The sequence below is a fragment of the Haemorhous mexicanus genome, chromosome 21 (assembly GCF_027477595.1).
Source record: "Haemorhous mexicanus isolate bHaeMex1 chromosome 21, bHaeMex1.pri, whole genome shotgun sequence".
Taxonomy (NCBI): domain Eukaryota; kingdom Metazoa; phylum Chordata; class Aves; order Passeriformes; family Fringillidae; genus Haemorhous; species Haemorhous mexicanus.
The window spans coordinates 6,283,754-6,309,959 of NC_082361.1; the positions used below are offsets into that span (position 1 = coordinate 6,283,754).

At 51.7% G+C, this 26,206-nt stretch overlaps 1 protein-coding gene across 1 annotated transcript in view; it reads left to right on the forward strand.

Annotated features, from left to right (window-relative positions):
* Nucleotides 1-11,464: 11,464 nt before the first annotated feature.
* MEGF9 (multiple EGF like domains 9) overlaps nucleotides 11,465-26,206 on the forward strand; it is a 48,964-nt gene continuing 34,222 nt past the window's right edge. Inside the window, exon 1 of the mRNA XM_059865429.1 lies at nucleotides 11,465-11,886. Coding sequence (XP_059721412.1) covers nucleotides 11,592-11,886 — 295 coding nt within the window. The 5' untranslated portion in view covers nucleotides 11,465-11,591. The remainder of the gene's footprint in view (nucleotides 11,887-26,206) is intronic.

Genomic DNA, 26,206 nt, shown 5'->3' on the forward strand with positions numbered 1-26,206 from the left:
TCAACAAGAGCTTTGTTCACCTCTGGACAGCTGAATTTCCACTTTATAAATCCAGGCCCCTTCTAACCTGGCATGGGGCACCATCAGAACTGTTATTCCATGAAATCAGAGTAAAATTATTATCTTTTGTTTCCTTTTTCTTGAAACTACAGGTCCACCCTGGCACCTGTGTGGTTAATCCCAGACCTGATTCTGCAGGTGGGAATTCTGTGAGTTCCCAGAACAAAGAGTTTCCTCCAGTGGCCACAGCACTTTTCACCTTTTCCTTCACACCTTTAGCAGATATTTCTTTGAGGTGATGGATACAACATGTTACCAAGGCAATGGAAAATCCAGGCTCCATATTGTAGATTTCTTCTCCAGCAGGACTGGGAGGGAATGGGGGAGGAGTCAAGGGCATTATTATTGAATTTATTATTGAATGCATTATTATTGAATACATTATTATTGAATCCATTATTATTGAATGCATTATTATTGAATTCATTACCATTGAATTCAGAGGGAGCTCCATGAGACTGGTGGGGAAGGTGACCCTGGCAGAAATAATTCACCACAAGCTCTGGCACTGCCATTCCATGCGTGGCACCAGAGACACAGCAGCACAGCACAGTGCCAGGGAATGAGGGCAATGTCCAGAGCACAGCACCACGCTGCCTTTCACTCTGAACCTGGCCCCTGTGGAAAGCAGGAGTGGGAATGGTGGGTAATCCTTTGTGCTTGCAGCCATGCCATGTGCTGGGTTGTCAGAACCCAGGAAATTCTTCTGCCTGCCCTAGAGGACTCGGGACCCTGGCAGGGGGCTCAGAGATCTTGGCACGGAGTCAAAAACACCTGTGCCTTTGATTTTAGCCCATGGAAACAATTACCTACTTTGTGTGAAGATGGACAAGCCACAACAGTTTGAATAAAAAGGTAGTTTGTCACAGGGTGGAAAAGTAGAATTTTGGGGTTTTTAGAATTTTGGGGGTTCAGAGGCCAAGATGGAAGAATTTGGGCATGCCTTGTCCTTCTTTCTACTTCTCCCTAGCCTCCATCTTCTGGGTGATGCTGGCACTTTTGGCTTGGTTTAGAGTAGAGACAAACTTTCTGACATAGGTGATAGGTATTGGACAATTATTGTAAACAACGTACATGTAGTTTTTAGTATAAAAACTGAGGGTGGGCAGTGTGCCTCAACCCGACCTGCTGGACACACCTCGGCAGGTTGGAGAAAGAATGTTACAGATAACTGCAAATAAACAAGCTTGAAAAGCAGAACAGAAGAATCCTGATCCTCCTTTGGCTGCCAGGCTGGGAAAAGAGACTCTGTAACACATCTTGGGGCCATCCTGACCACGGAGACTCCGAGACTGGGCTGGGACTGAGGGGTGCTGTGAGGGGTGCTGTGTGTTACTGGGCTCAGAAGGGGATGAGAAGTGTTCCTGGTGCTGTGTGTTACTGGGCTCAGAAGGGGATGAGAAGTGTTCCTGGTGCTGTGTGTTACTGGGCTCAGAAGGGGATGAGAAGTGTTCCTGGTGCTGTGTGTTACTGGACTCACAAGGGGATGAGAAGTGTTCCTGGTGCTGTTTCTTACCTGGGACTCACAAGGGGATGAGAAGTGTTCCTGGTGCTGTGTGTTACTGGGCTCACAAGGGGATGAGAAGTGTTCCTGGTGCTGTGTGTTACCTGGCACTCACACGGGGATGAGAAGTGTTCCTGGTGCTGTGTGTTACCTGGCACTCACACGGGGATGAGAAGTGTTCCTGGTGCTGTGTGTTACTGGGCTCAGAAGGGGGTGAGAAGTGTTCCTGGTGCTGTGTGTTACTGGGCTCACAAGGGGGTGAGAAGTGTTCCTGGTGCTGTGTGTTACTGGGCTCACAAGGGATGAGAAGTGTTCCTGGTGCTGTGTGTTACTGGGCTCACAAGGGGATGAGAAGTGTTCCTGGTGCTGTGTGTTACCTGGGACTCACAAGGGGATGAGAAGTGTTCCTGGTGCTGTGTGTTACTGGACTCACAAGGGGATGAGAAGTGTTCCTGGTGCTGTGTGTTACCTGAGACTCAGAAGGGGATGAGAAGTGTTCCTGGTGCTGTGTGTTACTGGGCTCACAAGGGGATGAGAAGTGTTCCTGGTGCTGTGTGTTACCTGGCACTCACAAAGGAATGAGAAGTGTTCCTGGTGCAGCCCAGAGCCACAGTCTGCAGGTACCTGCTGGCCAGACCCCTCTTCCTGGCCGGAGATGCAATTCTGACCTCAGGAGGAGCTGGGAGCCTTTGTCCCATCGTGCCACACAAGGAGGACCGCCCCTCTGTCCGGAATTTGCTGTCCCAGAGCTCCATTCCTGCGAGCCCGCGGTGCTTTGGGTGCAGCGGAGCCGCCCCGGCGGGCGGCAGATGTTGCACAGCTGGACGGGCTGTGCGGAGCAACACTGACATGCAGCGGTCGGCAGCAGCATTTCTGCCTGCCCCTGCCCACCCTGAGCTCAGCCTCACCATGGATGGCCCCGGGCCAAGCCCCGTGTTGCTTCCCAAAAATTTAGCTACTTCCCAGTGGAAAAACCCCATCCCGGCTGGTGATCTTCCTCCCAAAAAGGCACCGTTCAGCACCTTTCCAGTGCCAAACCCTGTAACCCCTGAATAATTTAGAGAAATCTTCCACAGATTTCTCACATTTCCCACAGAGAAATCACCTGCTGGTTAAAGAGGGGGGAATTGCTAGCAGAAGCTTTTCTTTTTTTTTTTTTTCCCCCCAGCATGTTCTTTAAACTCCTGTAAAACTGCCCCATAACACTGCTTGTAAGTGACCATGCTGCACCCCAGAGGGTGCTGACAGGCAGCTGTTCCCAGATGGAAAAGTAGCTGCAATGCTGACCCAGGGAAGAAGACTGGGAGGGGAGTGATTGCAGATGTCTGAGCTCTCAGGAGCTCTGGGTGTGATGTTGGCAGCGACGCTGCTCAGAAGAGTTTGGCCACACCGGGTGCCTGTGCTGAAAATCTGTCCCTTTTATCAGTGCTGAAGTGTTTTGAAGCCTGGCCAGGGAAATGACACGAGGTTGGGGCTACCCTGTCTGCCAGCCCTGCTCCCCAGAGCTGCCACATGGTCACAGTGTCAGCTCATGTGGCACCTGGGTATGAGCCAGCTGTGGCCAGCTGGGCCCATCCTGCTCTGCAAGGGTCCCCAGACTTGAACCCAGTTGTGGATGGATGTCTGCCAGCCTGAAGCACCAAAGCCCAGGAGTGGTGATGGCAGGGAATGGGCAAAAAGAGAAAACAGGGAAATTATAACATCTGATGCAAGGAAAATCTCCCTTTTCCCAGGTTCAGTGTCCAGCGTTTAAGAAATCAGGCATTTACAGTAAAAGTCCAAAAGATGCTGTGGCACCTTGTGGCAAGAGAAATTGGAGCAGTTCAGGGAAGAAGGAGCTCCAGTCTTAGCAGAGGGGCTGCTTTGGCTGGTTTGGTTCTATTTAAGGGGTCAAGCCAGGGCTGTAGTGGAACACCAGCTCAGGGGAAGCTTCCTGGCAATGTGTGGTGTTTTAGGCAAAAGACTGAATAAGATTCTTGAATGTGTGAGAAGGGAAACAGTGAGTAGGTGCTGGGAGAGGATTTTACCTTTGTGTGGGGCTGGAGAGACTGATTCAGGAATTTTGCATCCCGTTCAGGTGTCTGCATTTAAGAGAGGGTGTTGGAGAGTGTTGAAAAGAGCTACAAAAATGATTGAAAGACTGGAGAAACAGCTTTACAGAGGAGAGAACTTAAAGACCTCCATCTGTTTGCATTATTAAAAAAAAAGAGGTTGAGAGGTGACTTGATGACAGTGTATAAATACCTTCAGAGGAGAAAAGAGTGGGCATTGCAGGATCTGTAATTTAGCAGGGGAAAAACCACGGATGGCTGGAAGCAAGAGCCAGATGAAATCTGGAAATTAATCACCTTCATTGTTTAAAAAAACACCAACAGGTCCTACATTTTGGAACAAATTCAAAGGAAAAGGGTGGTGTTTTTTTTTCAGTCTCAGTGTAGGAAAATGAAGTCTGGGAGCTTTTCTGAAAGACCTGTGTTAGCTGAGGCACAAGTTAGCACAGAATGGCTGGAGCTTAATGTGGAGATTATTGGGTGGAAATGATTGTGTGGATACACTCAGCATTGCAGTGGCATCCCAAAAGATGCACTAGCACACATCTTTGGGCTTATCCACCAGGTTCCTGAGCAGGACTAATGAAGAATGTTAACTCAGGAGCAAGGATGAAGCGAAAAAAAGAAAGGAAAAAAAAAATCCATCATGGGGTTGATTTTACTTACAGGCTTTCAAGCAAAAAAATAAATCAGAGACAAGGAAGAGCAACCCTCTTGACCCAGATACCTGCAGGTGTGGAGCAGCTGGCCAGGTATGGTCAGTCAGAAGAACCCTCTGGAAGGGAGAGGATGAATTGCTGTCCTGAATTAATGACATGAGTTCCAGAAGGGATTTTGCTGTGCTGGAGTAGAACACACTCCTAAATGACAGCCTTGAGGCCCTTCTGAGTGCAAAGAGCAGATCTGGCTGTGGGAGGGGGGGATTTTCCCTGCCCTGGTGCACATCTGGTCCTTTGTTCAGGACAATGGGAAGGCCCCTTCCTCTGCACTCCTGGCCTTGCTGCTGTTCCTGGCACTGTTCCCACTGGCTCAGCCAAGCCCCTGCCTCCTGTCAGGCTCCTCAGCCCCACACTGCTCCCAGCAGCTGGGGGCAGTTGGATTTTGGGATGTGGTGGTACCAGGTTATGGGTTCTCATTGCAGCAGGGAAGCTCAGGCCTGGCACTTGGTGGAGAAGCAGAAATAAAAGGTTTTGCTTTGTTGGCTGATGGATTGTCCCAGTGTTAGAGCCCAAATGGCCTCTCAATGTCCCACCTGCACCCCTGGGAATACCAAGGACCTTGTGTCCTGCCTTCACACTGACACTTTCCTAAATTATTCAGGGGTTACGGGATCTGGCACTGAAAAGATCAAACACTGACAGGTGTGCTGTCCCCAGCACTGTCCTTGGCTGGGCTTTATTTCCCAACTCCAGCCGTGTCCCCCAGCCCTGCTGCTCGTGTGATGCTAAAGCACTGGTCACTGCTAGGAGTCAGGATGAGCCCCAGCCTTGCTGGAGCCTCCTGGGAAATCATTGAAACAAAAACGTGGAAAGAATCAAACACTGTGAATGTTTTAGGAGGGAGCTTGGGCTCTGAGGACAGCACCTGGCTCGGTGTGGGCAGTCCCCTGCCTAAGGCAGTGTGGGAATAGCTAATAGCATGTCTTAATTTGGACGGGCCTCTCACTCCCTAATCCCCTCCCTCCTGTGTCCCAGGTAATAACATGCTTTCAATGAAAAAAACCCGAGTGAAAGTGAGTGAAAGGTGAAGTGCCTGTCTGGCAGGAAGAGAGAGATTGAAAGTGTTAACAGAGCTTTAGGGTGGGTAATAGCAGGAGATTTGTGAAAGGGATCTGGAAGAAAAGCCCCTTTTCAAAGGAATTGTATAATCATTGGTAGCTCAGTGTTTCACGCTCCAGGATTGCCTTCAGGATCTGCCATCAGAGGAGAGGATTTGCTGCTCTTTTCTGTAGATGAGCACTACAGAAACCCTTCCCACTCTGCTTTTCTAAATCTTCTTTGAAGGGATGCTCCTCTCCTCCTAGAGAGTGGCAGGGCTGTGCCTGTGTTGTGACACACATTTGCAGAAATAATCAGGAATAAAAAGGGGAGCAGAAAGCACCTGCCAAGGAGGGATGTTCCTCCCAATCCCAGTGCCCCCAGAGCCAGGGGCTGGGGAGAGGGATCCAGAATGATGCTGGGGGTTGCACTGGAGAGGAAATATGCCCCACTTGTCGATCTGTGGGGTGCTCAGCTGCAGGCAGAGCTCTTTTGGCAGCAGGAAGAATAGAAAGGGTTTCAGTGGAAATGATCTTTATTGGCAAGTGCAGCTTTGCTGAAATCAACCCATTTTGTAGGAACACGTAGGAAACTATTGATGGGAAGAAAAATCTGAACCATTCATTTTGACCTTCAGAGGATAATTTTTTTCTTCCAAAGCATTTATTTTCAACAAATTGTTCAGTTTAGTTTTGACATTACCACTCAAATTGATGCCATTTTAATCTTCCACGTGTATGAGCTGCTGGTTCCTGGCTGTACCCTGGCAGTGCTGGGCACCCACAGCACCTTTCCATGGCACAAAAAAAGGAATCATTCCCCATCAATGCTTCTGAAAGCCTTCTCCAGCAAATTTGGGATGAACAAGAGGATTTGGAGATGAAAACACATCTGAAAGCACCACAATTTCCTGTGGAAGAGAAATTGTACTTTCCAAGCACTCTGAGTCAGCAGAGCAGAGCCTGACCCTCCCTGCTCAGCCCTTGTGATCCAACCTCTCAGAGAACAGCAATAAATACATACATTAGGCAATTTATTTGGTGTTTTGCATTTGTAGGATGCTTTTGATGTGAAAAAGAGCTTAGCTTTAAATTTTTGTGACCTTGACGTGCCTAAAGTTAAGCTGCTCTAAGTCTGTGTAGAATTGGGAGCTGTTAGTGGTTCACACACCCCCATGGTGTCCTGCTGAGGTCCCTCTGGCAAGAGAGGGGGGTCTGGCAGCTGATTGCATTGGTCTGAGGTGGAGCAGACCTGTGCCAATGTAGGAGTGGTGGTGGCTGCAGCACACAGTGTTTACAGCGCTGTTCACCAGGGCTGGGACTTCTGCTGCTGTCTGGGAAGTTGCAGCAAGGACAACAACTGTTCCCTGTTTCATCCCTGTAGTGCTTTGTGCAGATAAAAAGGTGTGTGAGGCTGCAGAGGCTGCGGGGGCTCATGGCGTGCCCCTTCTCATCCACATCCCGATCCAAGGCTCCTCCTGGGTGGATTTGCAGGGAGCTGGAGGGGGGGATGCTCAGGGCTCAGCTCACTGCAGTGACAGGGCTCTCCTGGGCTCACCTTTAAAGCAACATCATCATTTCAGAGACATGTACAAGGGCAAACTCCCCGTGAGCACAGTGTGTGAGCGAGCTGGACCCAGTGAAGGAGGAATTTGTCACCTTTGGGTGATGCTGTGGATGCTCCTCCTGCACACTGAGGTGAGGCTCCAGGCCTCTGCCCACCCAGCCCTGCCACCAGCAGCTGTAGGGACAGAGCACAGAGACAGCTCCCCAGGCTCCCTTTTTAACTCACTTGCTTTCATTTATATTCAAATCAGAGGAGAAATGTAGGCAATGCGTGCGCTCAGCTCAGGCGAGGCTGCTGCTCCAAAGCAACCACAGAGAAGGTGTTTTATTTTTAAAATAGATTAAGGAAGAGATGAAGACAGGGAGTTCTGCACTCTACCTATCACCTTCTTGTTGCTAATGTTGGCCTGGTCATGAAAACAGAAAGATTTGTAAAAATTATTTGTTTTCCAACACACATGCTGTTTACTTGGCTCCAGCAGGGAAAATAAAGCCAAGGCTTCTGCTGGTGCTTTAAGTCAGTTCCTGTGCCTCATGACCAGGTTTGTAGAGATGCTCCTGGGGATTTCAATCCCCAATCACTCTTTATTTGATGATTTAAATAAATTATAAACATGCATATGGAATAATGCAAATATTCATGGAAGAAGTGCAGCCTAAAGGATATACTGCTCTCCCTTGGATCAGGGCAGTGCCTGACAGGGGTCTGCAAAGGGAGTGGAAGGCACCCTGCTCAAGGGCAAGCCCTGCAAAACCCTACTGAGCCAGGCTCTTAAATGAAGGTGAAAAGTTCCCAGCATTGTTTGTGACTCAGCCTCACAGGCTGTGTGCCCTGATAAGGCACATGGGAGCTCACTAACAACCCTCTGCATTTAGAGCAGAATTTTGCCCTAAAAGATGATCCTGACATGGTTAAAAGTGACAGTGCCCTTTTGCAGTGTGTTTTAAGCACATGTGTGCTGACACCTCCATGTGTTGACCAGGCTGGACTCAGCCTTGTGCCTCAGTCCCCATGCCAAAGTTGTGCTGCCTTGTCTTTTCTGGGCTTTGCCCACCCCAGAGCACACAGAACTGTCAAAACCTACTTAATACACATTGACTTAATGGGAATTGTGTGGCAAAATGCTGCTGGGTGTTTGGAAGGCAAAGTCTGTGCAGAGGATTCATTACTCCTGGATTGCAATTAATGATAATTAAAAAAAAAAAATAAAAAAAAGAGAGAAGGTTTTGTATTGAGAGTTATGCTGGATGTCAGAATTAACATCTCATTGAATTATCAAAGCTTTCAAGTAGTGGGTGGTGGAGAGTGGCTTGGGGCTTGCAAATAGGTCAGAGAAAGAGCTGGTTGCTAAATATCTGATAGAAACTTTCCACTGGGGAAGAAAATCTTGCTGATTTGATGGAATAGGAACGATTCTTGTGAGGATATCTATTCCCCTAAAACTTATGGAAAAAGCAGGCATGGAGGCTGGGCTGTCTGCATGCGACCTGGGCTCTGTGGCTTGTTCCCCAGGGACCCCTCCTGCTCACATATGCATTCCTCCCCTTCTCATTGCAAAATGAAAACACAAAAAGAAGGAAAGAGTGAACGTTTTGGTGGCGTGGTGCCAGCACAGGTCTGCTCTGTGCCTTTGGCAGCTCCAGCTGAACGCCCTTGAAAGTAGCCACCGTTTTTTTTGGGCGCTTGGGTTGTTGGGTTCAGCCAGGGATGATTTGGGTCCGGTGCTCTGGGCTGTGGAGCACTTGCAACTCTGTGTGACATCAACAGGGGGAGCGGCAGGTCCTGCGGAACTGTCCCTGCGCCGGGATGAGCCATCCTCCTGTCCCTCCACCAGCACCCTCCAGCCCTTTCACCCAGCACCCTTCATCCTCTTCATCCAGCATCCTCCATCCCCTTCATCCAGCACCCTCCATCCCCTTCATCCAGCATCCTCACTCCCCTTCATCCAGCACCCTACAACCCCTTCATCCAGCACCCTCCAACCCCTTCATCCAGCATCCTCCATCCCCTTCATCCAGCACCCTCCATCCCCTTCATCCAGCATCCTCACTCCCATTCATCCAGCATCCTCTATCCCCTTCATCCAAGATTCTTCACCTCCTTCATCCAGGGTTCTCCACCCCCTTCATCCAGCACCCTCCATCCCCTTCATCCAGCATCCTCCATCCCCTTCATCCAGGATTCTCCACCCCCTTCATCCAGCATCCTCCATCCCCTTCATCCAGCACCCTCCATCCCCTTTGCTTAGCGTTTTCTGGCAGCTTTCTCCAGCCTTCAACCCAGCCTTCTCCTGGCAGCTTGGGGGACTGGCAGTGGTTTTCACCTAGGTGGGAATTCATACCTCAGGTTTTCCACCCCTGCTGCCACTAGGGTACACACAACCCTGAAGGCTCTGGGTTGTGTGTACCCACAACGTGGCAGAAACAGTAAATTTTATTGCTGTGGCTCTTTGTACTGTTTCTCATAATAAATCAGCACTGAAATCAGCCAGCTGGGCAGGTGGAGTCTTTGTTTTTGCATGTGATCCCACCTCCAAGGGGTGGCCAGTCCTTTTTCATGGGTCCTGCTGGGTTAAAGATGAGCAAGAACCTCTGACACTGCCAGGACCTTCCTGTCTCCCTCCTTTGTTGGGGTGACAGGAGAGGATAAAGAGATGAAGGACTGACATGCTTAACCTGCTCCTCCCAAGTAGAGGTGAGAATGTAATATTTTGGGAACCAGATGAGCAGATCTGGCAGCCTGTGCTGTGCTGGCCCTTGTGGGGAGCAGCCCTGAGCTCAGAGGTGGGCACAGCATCCGTCCTTTGGCTCCTGAGGCTTTGCTACTTCTATTTCAGACTAAGAATTTCTTTGTTCCAGGCAACTCTTCCCTTAATCTTTCCTCTGCTTGGTTTCTTCATCCTGTTCCCATAGCCAACAACCTTGTGTGAACTGCTGGAGGAGACAGTGGCTCAGCAAACCCTCCTGCCCCCCTGCCAGCTGTGTTCCCCTGATCAGAGGGACCCTCTGCTCCCGTGGGGAGCGACAGGCTGGCGGCGATTATGGAAAGCAGATCTCAGAAGGGTTTGTCTCTGTGGGGGAAACGGTGCAGCAGAGCTGCAGGGGAATAATAATTATATTATTATGCAGGAATAAAGTCCTGTTTATTTCTGAGAAGGGGATGGGTATGGGGGAAGAGTGGTGAGTGACTGCAGAATAATTATCCCACAGCAGCTATGCTGGGCAGTGTTTCCCTTGAAGGCAACTCCTAAATATTGAGCTAGAGAAGGACTGGCAGCCTGGACCATGTGGTGGGTGAAGGTGGGGCTGCCCCATCCCAAAGGACACTCGTCAGCATCCACTGGCTCCTGCAGGAACAAGAGATGATGCAAACACTCACCTGGCAGTGCCACACACCTGCGGGCAGGGCCGGGCAGCCGAGAGCCACCCAGCTCCCAGTGCTCTGCACCTTCCTGCAGGGGGATGTTTAGGGATGTGTAGGGGATGTGTAGGGATGTGCAAGGGGGTGTGCAAGGGTGAGCAGGGGATGTGTAGGGGTGTGTAGGGGTGTGCAGGGTTGTGTAGGGGATGTGTAGGGGATGTGTAGGGGATGCTGCCGCTGCTGCCCCGCGGCTCTGCCCGGCCCGCCCAGCCCCTCCAGCACATCCCAGCCTTGCTTCCACGTGCCTTTGTGTTGATCAGAGCGGCGTTTTCCCCCAGCGCATTCCTGCCTCGCTCCACCACGCGTGAACCGGGGATCACCCACTTGGGCTCCGTGAATAATTAATATCTGTGTCACTGTGCTTCCTCCCCCCGCGGCGCTGCCGATCGCTCCTCCGGGACCGGGGGGTTCGGCCAAGGTCACTGCGGGTGGCGGCCCCGGCAGCCCAGGGGGCCCAGGTGTCATTGTCCTTGCGGCTGCTACCCGCAGCTCCGTCCCCGGCAGAGGAGCGGCACAAAGGGAGCGGCATCGCTGGGGCCTGGAGCGGGGCTAGGCGGGCAGGGGGACGCGGATGCAGGTGGCTGCCGAGGGGGTCGTGACACCCCTCGGCCTGCCCGACCCCTCCGGAGCGCTGCAGCGGCACGCAGGGAGCAGCGCTCCTTCCTCAGAGCCGCTTTGTGTCCCGATGCCATTCACCGGCGCCTTGCTCGTTGTCTCCCAAAACTGAGGCCGGGGAGGATGGGGGGAAATTTGATTTTTTTAATAAAAATTTTAAACGTAACAAAAAGTTAAAAGCTTTAAAAGCCTGTATTCTTACAAATCGAGCGCACACACCCCCCGAAGAAAGGCGGCCGTGCGTTCCCCGCCGCCGCTGCCGGGGGCACGACAGCTCCGGCCCGGTGCCCCTCACGCCCGCACAATGCCGCCCCCTCCCCGCCGCGCGCCGCCCCTCGGCCCGCCCCCACCCGGCTCTGATTGGATGCGCCGCGCCGTCAGGTAGGGCGGGCGCGGCGCTGATTGGTCGCGGCGGCGCGAGGCGGGGCGGGCGCGGCGCTGTCAGCCGGGGCGCGGCGCGGCGGGAGCCGCCGGAGGGGCGCAGGGCGCGGGCGCGGCATGGCTGGCTGAGGCGGCGGGAGGAGCCGCCGCCGCCCGGCGCCGCTCCCGGCCGCGCTCGGTGCGTGTGCGAGCGCCCGCGTCAATGAGCGAGTGCATGGCGGAGCCCCGCGCCGCACCATGAGGCGCCGGCCGAGCACCGCGCTCGCCCTGCTGTGCCTCGCCGCCCTCCTGGCCGCCGCCACCGCCGCGCTGCCCGCCAGCGCCGCGCCGCCCGCCGAGCCCGGCAGCGGCAGCGGCGGCCCCGCTGAGAGCAGCCTGGGCACGGTGCCGCCCGCACGGCCGCGCGGTACCGCCGCGCCCGCACGGGGCAGCCCGGCGCCGCCGCCGCCGCCGGAGGAGGAGGAGGCGGTGGCGGAGGAGGAGGAAGAGGAGCAGGAGGAGGAGGAGGAGGCTGCGGACAGCGGCCCCGCAGGTGAGCGGCCCGCGCGGCTCCGTGGCCAGGCGGTGTCAGCGGGGCCACCGGCGGGGAGCGGGACGGGGCTGCGCCCCATCCTCCGCTGGGCGGACAAAGGCGCGGACGGGGACGGGGCGGCGGCTGCCCGGGCCCCTCCGGCTGCGGCGACCCCCGTGCGGGGCGGGCTGAGGGAGCTTCGCGCTGCGGAACCCCCCGAGCATCGCCCTGCCCGGCCTCCCCGCGGGGCCGGTCCGGGGCTGTGCCGCTGTGCCGACCCCGGGATGCGGTCTGGAGGGGAGCTGTGCCTCGCCCGTGCCTTGCCGGTGCTGTTACCGGGGCTGTTACCGGTGCTTTTGGGGAGCAGCGGGGCAGGTGCTGGTCCAGGCTGCCCGGAGCGTCCTTCAGGCAATAGTCCCTGGCATGCACTGTGCTCTCGGTGGAGGAGATGCAGACAGGTCCTTCCCATCACCTTGCATCCAGACAGTGGCCAAGAGAATGGATGCTGGACTCGGGCATCCCCCGATGTAGGACTTTGTAGGTTGAGTTGCTCCACAGCCATCAAGTGTCCCTGGTGTCCTTCCTCGATGTGCTGGCAGCAGAGAGAGAGCAGGGTTAGTGATGACTTGGGGTCACCAGAGCCTGTGTTCTCACCGGTGTCAGGAGGTGTATTTGCAGCTCAGTGGGTGCTGGGGTGCTCACATGGCATCTGATGGGTGTGCAGGGGCAGAAATGAGCGCCAGCTTCATCTGTGCTGGGAATGATGTGTCTCAGTGCAGCCCATGCAAGGCCTCATCCTGCCCCTGTGATAGTCGGGACTTAGAGCTGAGGAAGATGCTATGGCAACAGGAGTAAGTGGAATTATCAGTGTAGGGTGTAAGGAGGAGAGAGGTGCAGGGTGGATGGGAGAGCTGTGCTCTCAGGTGAAGCTCCTTCTGGGTGTAGCACGCACTGACAGCACTGGTCACCTGCTGGGAGGTGAAACACTGATGCTCTTCAAAGCTGAGACTTTGGTTTACCTTTAGATTAAATTGGCAAAACTGCTGAAATCCAAGGATGGAGCTTTGTCCACTTATTTTACTGGAGAACTTGGCTTCACTCTGCAGTTCCAAAGCTATATCTTCAGACACATGCAAATACTACAGCACTTATTCTTTCCTGTTTTATATTTATTTTTTCTCTTTGCCTGGAAGATGTTTAGCTTAAGTACGTTGAGCTTCCTCGGATGTGAAAGGGATGCAGTCTGTTCTGGTAGTGTTAGCAGTCTGAACAAGGGGATTAATCAACTTTTTTCATTTGGTTAGAAATAAAATCAGCTGAAGATCTGGAGTCGCTTGTTTTCCAGACTTTAATTTGCTTTTTTCTGTTGAATTTTCTGTCTTTGCTTTTATTGGAAGAAATAGAATGGCTTAAGATTGGGAATTGCTGATAAAGGTAGGATGAGTTGAGTGTTCTTAAAGCAAAAGTAATTTCTCCTCTTGTGCCTGATCAGACAGATGGGACTGAGCAGCTCAGTGCAGCACAGTGTGACCTCTGGATGCCAACCAGGGGATCCACATACACATCCCAAGCTTCTTCCAGCACATTTCCCTCTCTGACCCCTGTGTTGTGTTTGTTTCCATTGGTTTCCATTGGTATCCGTTAGTATCCATTGGCTCTGGGTCTCCCACCCTGAGCTCCAATGGCTTCCTCAAGAGCATCCTGCTCCTGCAGGCAGAGTGACAAGTGCATGAAGTGGCTGGTTTAGCAGTGGCTTTGGGATGCTCCCAGGTTCCATGTTACATAACATCCTCTATGTCTTCTGCCATTGGAGCTGTCAGGGGTGGGAGTCTGGGGAATGTTGTGTCTAATCCCTGTGCTCCCACAGGCTGCCCTCACCCCTGTGCCTCAGTTCTCACCTGGGAAAAGAGAGCATTAAGGATGAGCACTCCCCACCACCACCCCTGGCTGTGCTGAGTCTGTATTGTGGAGGCCAGCATCACCCTTTGAAGTTTTAACGTGCTAATTATTAATGGCTACAGCCACTTAATCACAGAATTGCTCTCTGGTGCCTTTACACTGTGATGGTGATGGCCAGGGCAGGAGCATGTGGGCAGATTGTCTTCTCCAAGAGGCCAGGTTGTTAGTCCTGAGTGTGACAGGTGGAGATTAGCCCTGGCTGAGGGGGGGTTGCTGGTGTGCTCCAGGGCTGGGGGGGTTTTAGGGCACCTGAGGGTGGGTGAGGCAGCATCAGGAGGAGATGCTGGGCTTGGCAGCATCCCCTGTGTGATGGGGGAGCCTGGGCTGGCGTTAGGGGTGGAGGGTACCGCCCTGCTCTGTGTGGGAGCTGCTCTCTGTGGGTTGTGTGGGGTTTTCTGTGCTGCCCCATCTGCTGTGACTTGTGCAGAGGTTTGCTCTCAAAGGCTTTTAAGCACCAAAGCCACAGCAAAGCCAGTGCACATAATGGGCTTAGCTGAAACCCTCCGTTTGCTTTAACTCAAGCATGTTTTCAACATCACTTTTCCAACTCAGTAGGTAATTAATGCATTATGTGCTCTGTTGCATTAAACAAATGGGCCTTTTCTCATGCACATTATTAGAAAGGCTTCCCTTAATGTTCGCAGCATTATCACTGATAAGAGATTGGTGTGAGAGGCCTCAGGGCCAGTGGTGTTCAGAGCTACCAAGATTTCAGTTCTGACTTTAGTGCATTTCTCATTCTGATTTGTTTTTCCTCGAGCTGCCTGCTTGCTCTGTTCTTGTCCTCCTCCTTTTCCCAGTTTCATGATGTTTATTTTTCTTTCCAAGCCTGTGATCATGTTCAAATCCTGGATTTTGTTTCTAAGGGAAGTAAATTGCTAATCCTTATGTTTGTGGAGACAAGCTTAACGTATCCCCTGCCTTATCACCAAAGCCTTCAGCACCTACCATAGAGGCTCTGCCTCTTCCTTTTATCCCCAACAGTCTCATTTTAAGCAGGAGCTGGAGCTTTGCTGGGATATCTGGCTTGGGAATGGCTGCTGCTCGGGTGGATGCTTGTGTTGGAGCAGAGATGCAGCTGCTGTGGCCAGCATGGTCCTGGTTGGACTTTCCCTGCCTAGGGAACAAAAAATCCTCAATTCCACATGGTTCTTAGGGCAGCGTTGAGTAACGTGGGTCTCTTTGAAGGACATTTTCTTCTGACTCTCTTCCAGCCCCATGCACAGCAGGGGGGTGGGCTGAAGAACCCAAATGTCCTTTCACAGCCTTGCTGTGCCGGGTCAGCAGGAGAGCTGCACCCAAACCCTGGGTTTGGTGTCTTTACATCTCTCCTCCCTGCTGTTTTGTCATGCCTCACCTGCCTTCCTGCTCCCAGAGGTGACTTTGGGTCTGACTCCTCACCTCTGTGCAACAGAGGAGGGGACAGGGAACGATCTCTGCTGCAGCCACAGGGCCGGAAATGCAGGTGGCTTGGAGCATTAAGCAGAGGAAGGTGTCACACGGAAATGTGTGAAAGCTGAGTCAGTGGCTGGTGGCCACCAGCGTGGGGCCACCTCGGGCTGGGGAGCTGCTGCTTGATGGAGGAGGTGCAGCCGGAGCCCCTCAAAGGGGGGTGGCTGCAGCTTTGTGGGGGATTAGCTCATGGGTTTAGCTTGTGAAGAGGAGCCTGGCAGATCCCTGGGGGCGTTGGGATGACCTGGGTAATTGGCTGGGCACAGGGGAGGTGACAGGTTGAGGAGGGGACTTTTGGAGGGTTTTGCTTTTGTGCAGGGCATGTGGAGAAAGATCTGTGCATCCTGTTCTGACAGGAGGGGTGGTGAGGGCAGGTTTGGGGTGGTCCTCACAGCACTTACAGTGTTGTTGTAGAGGAAAGACTGGTCTAGGCCAGACCCTGCCACACTGGGGCTGTGCCCATCGAGGGGTTGGGAGCTCTCAAATCCTGCTAGGACAGAAACAGCCAAGCTGTTGAAGGTAGTTTCAGGATCTTGTGCCATCATCCCTTTTGCAGCTCTGGATGACTCCTCCTCTTCTCCCATCCAGCTTTGGAAGAAGTCTTCCCACCTGTGTATGGGTCCACCTGCCTGAATGCCCCTGCTCTGCCTCTGATCCTGTGGGGGACAAGCAGGAGCAGCCAGGGAGGGTGAGCTGGAACTTTCCTTCTGCTCATTACTTGGGAAGGCAGCTTAAGCCTTCCTTGTTTGAGGGCTCAGGATTGTGTTCCATGTGGTTACAGAGATAACTTGTGTTCAAGGTGCTAGCAGGATTTAAATTTATTTAAAGAAATGGAAATGAAGGCATGGATGTGAAAGCTGAGGATGAGGGGGATGGATGGTCTTGTTCCTCAGGATCAGCACGGGAGCAGCCAGGGCAGAGAGTGCCTTTTTTCAATCAAATAATAAGTTTGTATCTTTGAGTTTTAAATAAAGACATGTTGCCCAAAGCAGAAAATGTCACTCCCTTGCCTTCCTGCCTGCCTCCACGCTCCCATCTGAATCATTCTTGAATCAGATGCACCCAACTGTCCTGACTCAAGATTGAGATTCTGGGACTTAGCAATGCTCATGAAAATCAGGATATTTCTTGGAGGATCTGTAGAGCTTTGAGGGTCTCGTTGGTTAACTTCTCTCTGCCGGGATTTTGCCTTTTGTTTTTATTTTAAGCGGTAGCTGAGATTCAGACATATCATCACTGAGGTGCCACTCGGAAAATGGCACCATCTCTGTGAGGTGATGTTATTTACCTGGCTGCTGTTGGTCATACCCAAACGCCAGCCTGTGGGGAGGCAGAGGTACTGGAGCACTGAAACAAGTGCTCTGTCTGAGGCTGCGTGGTGGCAGATGTCCCAGGCAGATGTCCCTGACTGCTCCAGGCCCTGTGAGGGTGGCTGGGGCAGCTGGGACAGTGCTGGAGTGTCACCAAAAATCTCTTGTGACACAGACTGAGCTTTGCACAGGGTGCAAAGGTTGTGCCTGTCCAGACAGCTGGGATGGGCTTCCTGGACAGTGCCTGGTTCTGCCCTTGGAGCACCTTTGTGGTGGTGCTGCCTGTTCCCCCAAGGCACCCTGACCCTGCCTGGCTGTGCCACAGGGGACAGGACTGCTGTGGTCAAGGTGTGGTGGTGTCAAGGCCTACACTGATGTGTGACCCCATCCCTGAGGGGGCTGTGGTCCTTGTGCCACTCCAGTGTGGCCCTGCAGGTGGCTGGGATCCTGGGATCTGCCCACCTGGGTGGCACTGATGGTGGGCATTGAGCCTGTGGCAGTGATGGTGAGCAGTGTGAGGACAGGGACATCCAGGACATGCCATGCCCCAGGGCTGTGCGCACAGGAGCACAGAACAGGCTGTTCCTGAGGAGCTGAGATCCTGGATGTGAAGTTCTGCTGAAGTCTCAGGAAAGACTCCAGAGGGTTTTGACGAGAGCCCTGTGAACACCCAGGGCTGAGGCTCTGTGAGCTGGTGACATTTGTGGAGCTAACAGCAGCTGACTGTCAGGGAGCTGCTGCCAATCTGAGGTGCTCACTGGTGCTTCCAAGAAGCAGCAGAGCTCTTCGTGGTGGTGTGATGCATCTGCCAGCTTTGGGAATAAAGCTGTGCCAAGGCCGGGTGCTGAAGGCTGGGATCCTTTTACATCCGTCTGCCTGGAAGGGAAGGCTCCTTCTGCCTTACCTCTGACAAGCACCTAAAAAAAAAATCAAACAAAGAAATGATGTTGAGGAGCTGGATTTTTGTACCTTGACTGCACCTGAGACTTCACTGAGCTCTTGGATGAGGATGGAGTGAGGGCTTGGACTTGCTTTAGAAGTCCTGGAAAGCTACAGGCTGTGTTGCCCTGGCAGGTGCTGCATGTCTGAGCTCAACAGGGCTGCCTTGTGCAGCGAGGCATCGCTGGGTGGGAGTGGGTCCAGAGGGGCAGAGTCTGGCACTTTGTAATTGGTTGGGGATATTAATATATTTTATGAGCTAAAGGCTAGATTGCAATCCAGCCATCTGCCCTGCCTTGGGGAGTCGTGTGTCTCCAGCACCCCAGGAGAACAGAACCACTTGCAATTCAGTCTCATTAAACTGGCTAAAACCCAGATTTCTGGTTCACAGGAAATTATTTGCTTTTTAAAAAATTTATTTTGACTTTTGGGTTGTATCAGACTGAAATGGAATGGTTGTTCTTGCTTTGCTTCTGCTCAAGGTTCCAGTGAGCTCAGTGAGTGTCCTGTGCCTTGAGGCTGCCCTGTAAGATTGTTGTGCCTGGGGCTAAATCCATCCCCAGTGAGGGGCTGGGGGCTGCTGGGTCCCTGCCAGGGGGAAATGCTCCCAAAATCACAGCAGGGCTTGTCTGGAAGGGTCTTTTATTGGATTAAAGCTTGTCAGTCTGGAAGCATTTCCAACAAGACATTCTAGACTTGGAATAATTGAACCTCATTTGTCTGGCAGAACATTTTCCCCCCTATTCAATAGGAAACTTCCCGATGCTGCTGGTGCTGGCTCCTGCAGCTGCCACTCCTGGAGGAGCAGGGCAGGCTGTCCCCTCTCCTGCCAGGGTCACTCACTCCCCACAGCTCCCATCCCTGCATGGAGGGATGCAGGGAAAACGGTCCAGCCCCTGCATCCCAGCTGCCTGCTGTCCTGGCAGCAGCTTGGCTGTCTGCTCTTGTTTTCTCCAGCGATTTAATAAAGGCAGGGAGCAGGGAGGGGGCTGCTCCATCCGCCTGGTTTCCCGGGATTTCTCCTAGCTGCCTGGGAAGAACAGACCCTCCCAACGCTGCCGGGGCTGTAATTGCCTGCGGACCGATGGAGCTGCCCAGAGCGGCTCTTTTGTTGGAGGCTGAATTCCTCCTCTGCCTGCTGCTCATCTGGATCTTCCCATGCAAAATTCCTCTGGCCCTCTGTCACCCAAGGTGCAGCAGGGTCGGGGTGCCACGCAGGCTGCCAGCCCCTGGATTTGGCAGGAGCTCTGCCCCAGCCCTCCAGGGCTTTCCCCCTGCCCCGACTCTGGAAGAGATTTTGGAGGTCTCTGCTCCTCATTCACACAGACTGGTCCTATTTCAGTGAATGAGGAGCTTCCCTGGAGCTGCATGAACTAATGCAAAGCCTTAGCTTGGTCTTGTGCTGCTTAAAGGAGGATTTTTCTTTTTTTTTTTTAATGTTTCGGAACACCTGCTGTATGAATTAAATTTGCCTTGTAAATGTATCCAATTCAGAGTCTGAGCATGAGCCATGGGCGTTCGCTTTTTGCCTGGAAAAAGAAAAAAGCAAAAACCTTGAAGGTTTTTTTCTTCTGGCAACTTAGCTTTAAAGCAGAGAAGCCAAGACACTGCTTTTTAACCATTTTTAATTCAGTTGTCCCCTGTTCTTATAACTAAGCCCCCAGAAACATGACGAGGCAAGCATCCCTGCTATTTATAGCTCTGCTCTACATGCTCGTTTTAAAAATCGGGCAGCTAAATGGCTCTGCAGCCTTTCAGCAAAAGGCCTAATGACACAGGCATTTTCTATGCATGGATGGGTGGGTGTTTAAAGGCTCTTGGTGCTGAGCCTTCACCCTGAGCAGGCAGGATGGTTTCTGCAGCAGGGAGTTTTTTTCCTAGGCTGAGGGGAGCCCCTTGGCACTGCCCCAAGCCTGGAGAAGGGGCCCTGGTGGGCTGCACCCCATGGCTCACCCCTGCTCCAGCCACTGGGGAAGCTCCCAGCAGGGTCAGTCCTCCCACCTCTCCCCCACACCTTGGCCCTTCTTGGGGTTACCTCTAGACAAGATATATTGGTATTTTCCAAGTGTTTGGGTATTTTTAAAAAAATTTGTTGAGGCTGCATTAACCTTTCATTCTTTTTTTTTCTTTTTTTTTTTTTTCCTGCTTTGTGGCATCACCTCCCTCTAATGGTGAGGCTGCTGGTAACCTTTACCCGTTTAACTGGTCATGCCACTTCTCAGATGAATCTGCTTTATTCCTGGCAAATTATACAGCCACAGTTTTCAGGCAGCTTTACTCTATTTTGACTGACTGGCTGACTATATTAACTGATAGTGCTGCTTGGGCTGCTTTGATCCTGTATTATTTATGGAAATGATGGCACATAACTCTGTGTAGCTGATTAATGCTGCGTGTATTTTTAATATGCTAGTTCTCCTGTTTGATCTGTGCTAAATGATTATTCTCTGATGTGTTCCTGGGTTCATTTTGGCTCTTTATGAAAGGGAGATTGAAATGGACTGTTTGTTTTGTTGCCTTTTTTTTTTCTCCCAGTGGTCTCATCGTGGGCTGCTTTTTCAGCTTTCACAGGTCGTTTTCCCCAGCAGGGCTCTGCCTGCCACATGGAGCACTTACACTTTATTGCTATTAATTTGAGCACTTTGTTGGTGACATTTCTCTAAACTCATCCCTGTGTGCGCAGTTGTGGGAAATTCTGAGAAGACACAAGGTGGAAAAAAAACCTTTTAGGTGATGCTCAAGCCTTCTGTGTCGTTGCTTAGTGACACTGTGATTGTCACCAAATGGGACTCGGGTCCAGCAACACCTGAATGAGAACAAAACCAGTCTCAAATGGCAGGAATGTAATTAATATTTTCTGTTCCCTGTCACAGGATGGCTGGGACTGGTTGATATTAAGAAGACGACTTTAATTGCCAGGGATGTGTGTGCTCAACCCACAGCTTCCTCTCCTGCAGTGGGAGATGTGGTCATGGCTGGGGAGGGATCTGTGGGCAAAGCTGATGTTTCATCCCAGGAAATACCCACTGCACCCCATGGCATGTGCAGTGCTGCTGACGTGCAGGAGGGAGCCTGATGTCCTTCATGCCTCCTCCAAAATCCACCCCCAGCACTAGATGTGGCTCACGGGGTGGAAACCAGGAGCTTGTTCCAGGAGAACCATCTGTGAGCTGGAGGATCAGCATTTCCCCTTCCCAGGGGCCTAGTGGAAGGGAAGGAAGTTGATGATTTTTTTAATATATGTTTTTTTCTCCTTTCTTTTGTAATAACTGCTCATTTTCATGGCACAGGCAAGGGTTGTCTCCAAAGCCCTGCCCTCACCCTGCACGTGGTCACATCTACCTTCTCCCTGGGCACGCTGTGTTCCAGCAATAACAGGTTTGTGAGGATGCTTTCATGAGCAGTGCTGTAAAGGTGCAAAAGCAATGCTCAAAACCTTCAAATAAAAGCTTTTCTTCCCCTCCTCTGAACAGTCCTTTTTGTTAAAATCAGCAAAACATATATCTTTCTGCAAAAGATCCCTTTTCCTTTAATGGGCTTTTCCACTGAAAACAGTTGAAACTTGATGTTCTGTTCCTTCTCTCCAAATTTTTCAAAGCTCCTTGAGCTATGAAAACTTCAATGAGTCCATTTTAATTTCCTCTATTTAAAAAAATGTATAGGTATGTGTATATTTTAAATATTTTTTTTTTTCTGCTAGCTTGTCTTGTCTTTTATCCCAAAGCAAACATGATAGAAGGGTGTTCTTTCTCTGCCCCAAAATAGACATTCTCATTTGAGCAGTTATTTGGGGGAAAGACCAGGCTGAATGCACCATGTTGGGCTCTGAGGGAGCAGACAGGATTTGGGGATTTTTTCCCTACAAACCCAGCTGCCTCCCCAAAACACATCTCGATGGCAGACGGGTGAATAATGGGGCAGAGTCACCCACACCTTCACCGTGCCACAGGTTTGGAGCATTCCTGGCTGGGGAAGGGACAGGGAGCTTGCACAATGCCCCAGCTGGCAGTGCCTGTGGGGTGGGAGGAGGTATTGCCGTGCACCCCTTCCCACCCCAAACTGCAGCCTGGCCTGTGGGGAGCTGGGCTGGCTGCAGTTGGAGCCCCAGGAGAGCCCAGGGAGGATGTGCTCCAGTGGTTTGTCCGAGCTGGAAGATGGTTGGAGTTAAGTGGAGCACACTGACCTGTTGGCTCCTGCCTGGGCTGGCTGTTTGCTCACTTGCTGCCAGCACAGGTGATGCCTTTGCTGGAGCCTCTCCAGCTTTGTGCTCTGCCCTTCCCTGCCATGGCCAGTGGGTTTTTTCCCAGTCCCAATACTTGAGGAAGGATCTGGGGGTGAATTTGCCATGTTTTCTAGCTCCCCATCTGACCTGGACATGGGTGCTCCCAGCACTCCCCTCCCTGTGAACATCCATGTCAGCTTGAGATCTGCCCTGTGGGGTTTTCCAGCATGGATGCCATGGATGTTCACAAGGAGGAGAGTTCCCAGACAGGGCTGGGGGTGCCCAGTTTGGGTCTGGGGAGCTGTTGGGCTGTGTGGCATCCCCTGGGCCACAGAGCCAGCTGGCACAGGGAGCAGATGGGGAGGTGGAGCTGGGTGCTGGGCCAGGTTTCAGGCTATGATAAAGCAAAGTGACGTAGAAAACTAAATACCTGTTATTGGAGAGAGGCAAACAGAGCCTTCACCTGCCTCCAGCCTTGCTGCCTTCAAGGGCAGGCTGCACTCCTGGCACGGAGCTCCCTGGAAAAGATGTTCTCTTATTAATGTGCTTGCTTTGTCTTGGCTGTGTTGTTGAGAAATCCAAGTTGGACTCCAGATAATGAATGAGAAACATTTATCTGGTCTCAACTGTTTTATTCTGAGCATTTTCTTCCTCCTGGAAGTTCGCAGTGAGTTGTTGACAGCGTGCCCTTTGACGTGGATTAGTGCTGACACCTGGCAGTTGGATCTTCCCATCCTTTTCACATCTTGGTTCTTCCTTCTCAAGGGAGGCTTTTGTACATGTCTGATCCATTTAAAATGAAAGATAACAAATGGACCAGTCTCTGAAGGGACAGTCAGTTACAGGGGTGGTGCTGACTTCCCTGTGGAAGGCAGCAAGCTCTGTTTGGGGTGGATGGAATGACAGGAGAGAGCCTTCCCCCCCAGCACCTCAGTTTGGTGTCAGGGGATTTTTGGTTTACAGACCCCTTAAAAGCTTTCCAGGAGATGTGTGGGTGGTGAGTTCGAGTTCAGGGACTGGAGAATTTATGCTCTCCTCTCTGCTTAACCACCCATGGCTTTGTGGTCCCTCTGAGAGAATCCCTTATGTCCACTCTCAGGATGTACATGAGCTTTGTACATGAACTTTGCTTCAGAGCTGGCATCTCTCCCAGCTGTATATCTGCAATTCCAGGTGATACATTTATATTTTCAGTGGGTGCAGTATTGGCCCTCTCAAAGTAGAGTCTCAGGGCTGTGTCAGGCACTGGCAGCTCCCTGGTTTGGTAGGATTTTGGATGCCTCTTTGCAGGTGGGACTCAGATCCTCCTTTCACCTTGTTTCTTTCTGACAGCAGAGCTGGTGGAAGAGGAGGCACTGCTCCTCCTCCTGCAATGCCAAAACAGTCATTATGAAGCCCTCAAAAATGAGGAAATGGTCAAGATAGAAATGTCAACAAACCTCTCCTAGCTGACCCATTGGCTGCAGAGGAAGCTCTGTGGTTTTGAGCATTTCTTTGGCTTGGGATCAGGCTTGGTTTTGCCAGCCCCAGACTGAGTGTGCTGCTGTTGCTGAGGGTGATTCCCCCTTGGTGATGCTGGGGGGCTCAGCTCTGGCTCTGCAAATCACTACTTTGCTTTCAGCATCTTGGCTCAGACTTGGTTTCAGCTCAGTGCCTGAGCTGTGGGTGAGGTGGGGAGTGCTGCACAGGGAGCCTGAAACCCTTGTGCCTGGCTGCCTCCATCCTTCCCACCACACTTTTAAGGCTTTTGCCTATTTACAGAGGATTTGGGTGTTCTGTGGGACAGGGCTGTTGTCTGTTGTACTTCCCTGAATGGCCTGGTATTTATTGTGGAGGTTTCAGAGAATTGGCTTAGGCTTTAAGTTACTGTTTGTTTGTGGTTTCTGAACTTGTGCTGTTTAATAGAAACATTTCCCTTTGGTAGGAGAGCTATTGCTGGAAATAAATACAGGTAATAAATACCTCGTGGCTGAGGCAGGAGCTGGGACAGCTGCAGTGTCCATCCCCAGTGACTAAGGAGAGGGGACCTGATGTTCAGCCCTGAGTGGAGTCATCCATGTGCTGCAGGGCTTGGGGCTCCAAGCAGAGGTGAGGGGGAGGCAGGGGCTGGCAGCTGCCCTCAAAGCCCTGCAGGTGGGCTCTGCCCCTGCTCTCTGTGCAGGGGGGGATTTATGCTCTTTAAATTCATGCCATGGCTGCAGCTGCTGGAAGAAGTTTTGGAGTACAGCTGAGCTGCACCAGGCTGGCTGCTCCCCTCAGCAGATGATACTGGATCTGCTGCAGTCCCCTGTTTCCAGTGATAAGTGATGACTTTCTCCATCCAGGTGTCTTTTTCCATGACGTGTCCTGACCCATATCAGTTCCCTCTTTGAAAGCTTGGCTTCTCCTCCATAGATTTGCCAGCAAATTTTGTCTGGCTGCAGTATCTACGACCCAGTTTGGCAGGTGCTGGGTGAGAACAAAGGTGTGAAACAAGTTCTGAATGTGAGAATTTAAGTCACTCCCTGTGAGCTGGAGTTAAAGGCATCACTGTGCAAAGTATTGCAGGGCAAGTGCAATGCTGCATTATAAAATAAGGGAATAAAATGTAAGGAACAGGAAACTTCTCTTCCCAGCTCAGATGACATTTTCCTTGCTCTGTCCCAGCAGCTCTCCCTGCTTGCAGCACATTGTAACTTACAACTCCTTGTCTGGCAGGAGTTGTGGTAACTCCAAACCAGCCCGTAGCACTATGTCATCATAACCTTGAAACAGGACCCAAATGGCAAAACCTGCCCCAAACCAGTTGTGATTACTCATGCTCTGTGCTATCCCTTTCCCCCGCTGGGCTTTCTGCTATGGTAATTCCACTTATTAAGCAAGGAGACAAAACACCTTTATTAAACTTGGAACCAAGCTCGGGAGCAGTGAGAGGAGCAGGACTTGCTGGCTGCAGGCTGTCAAAGAGTTTTCTTCTCTTGTCTCCCTTCCTCTGCATGGCCTTTAAAGTGAGGGAGAGAGGAACAAAGATACTTTGCTGTTTGTGATGAATAAAAGTCTGCATTTAAATATGTTTGTTTAGAGTAGAGAAGAATTAGGGATGTGTATTGGGAATGAATCCTGGGATTCGCTGGGGCTTTGCTTCATCTCCAAGCTTGGAAATGCAAAGAGCTGAGACAAACTGGGGTCATAGCTCAGGCTCTGGAAAGCTTCTTTTTATTAACACTTTCAGTTAGTGTTTATTAACACTGTGGATAAAAGGTGCCTTTGTTAACGGGTCTGTCCCTTTGCTGCTTGGCTGGAGGAGCTGAATCTTGAAAGGAACTGCCCTGGGCACCTGCTGGAGTCACTGATGAAAGTTTTCATTCCAGATTTTCACCACAGGCTTAGACATAAAATAGCCTGAAACCCTCCAAAGCAAGTCTTCCTTCTCTTTCTCATTAAAAAAAAAAAAGGTAAAAAACGTAAAAATGCCTCTTGCTGCTTGTGTGCCAAGCCATGAACAATGGGCCCCTTCCCTGTGTGGAGAGTATTTCATCTCACAGCAGTGTGACCCCCTCCTTGGTCCATCCTCTGCCTCTTGTGGGTGTCCAGAGTCTCCCTCTGAGTGCATCTCTCAGCCTGGGGAATGATTAGAACATTCAAAAATCACTCCTGCATGCTTGGAGAGAAACCTGGGCCTGATGCTTGTGCTGCCCCTAAAGGTGAAGACCATCCCCAGAGGGTGTGTGTGCCCCAGGGCAGGGTGAGGGGCTGTGGCAGCCGTCCAGGAGCAGCTCCTGCTTCCATGAGATGCAGAACACTCCTCTGCTTGGGGAGGATGCCCTCCAAGCATTTTTATACTGAATTATGGGTTGTGCTGTTGTTGTTGGCATCTCCTTGCTTTTGTTCTGTCTTCCCTTCCAGTGTAAGAGTGCTGTAAATGAGGGAGAAAGGAAGGATAACTTCTGACCACATTCATCCCAGGCTGGGCTGAGCTTTGGTAGCTCTGCCCAAGGTCAGTGAGGCAAAGCTGCAGCTCCCTCCATACACCAGTGAGGACCTGGTTACACCATGGCTACACCTGGTGTAAAGAAATGGAGTTATGACTTCACAACAAAAAAAAGTGCTGCCTTTTGCAGTGAGATCAGCCATGTGTGTGTGTTTGCCACCTCCCTGGGAACCTCCCAAGAGACCCCAGCCCTGCAGCTTGCACATGATGTACCTGCATGGGGAGGGAGGCTGTCACTGTGCTCACCACTCCCCTCCCTTCAGCAGCTGATGGCACTGCAGCAGATGTGTTACCACCTACTCTGTGACTTCTGCACTCAGCAAAAAATGGCTTTCCAGCAGCCTGGACTTGGCCATTCCCTTTTCTTCTCCCAGGCAGTGTGAGCCATGGCTGGGGATGACAAGCCCTGCTCAGCAGCACCCATGGAGCTCTTGGGTTGGGTGTTCCGTGGGTGCTCAGCCCCAGGCTGGCTCTGGAAGGGGGAGCTTG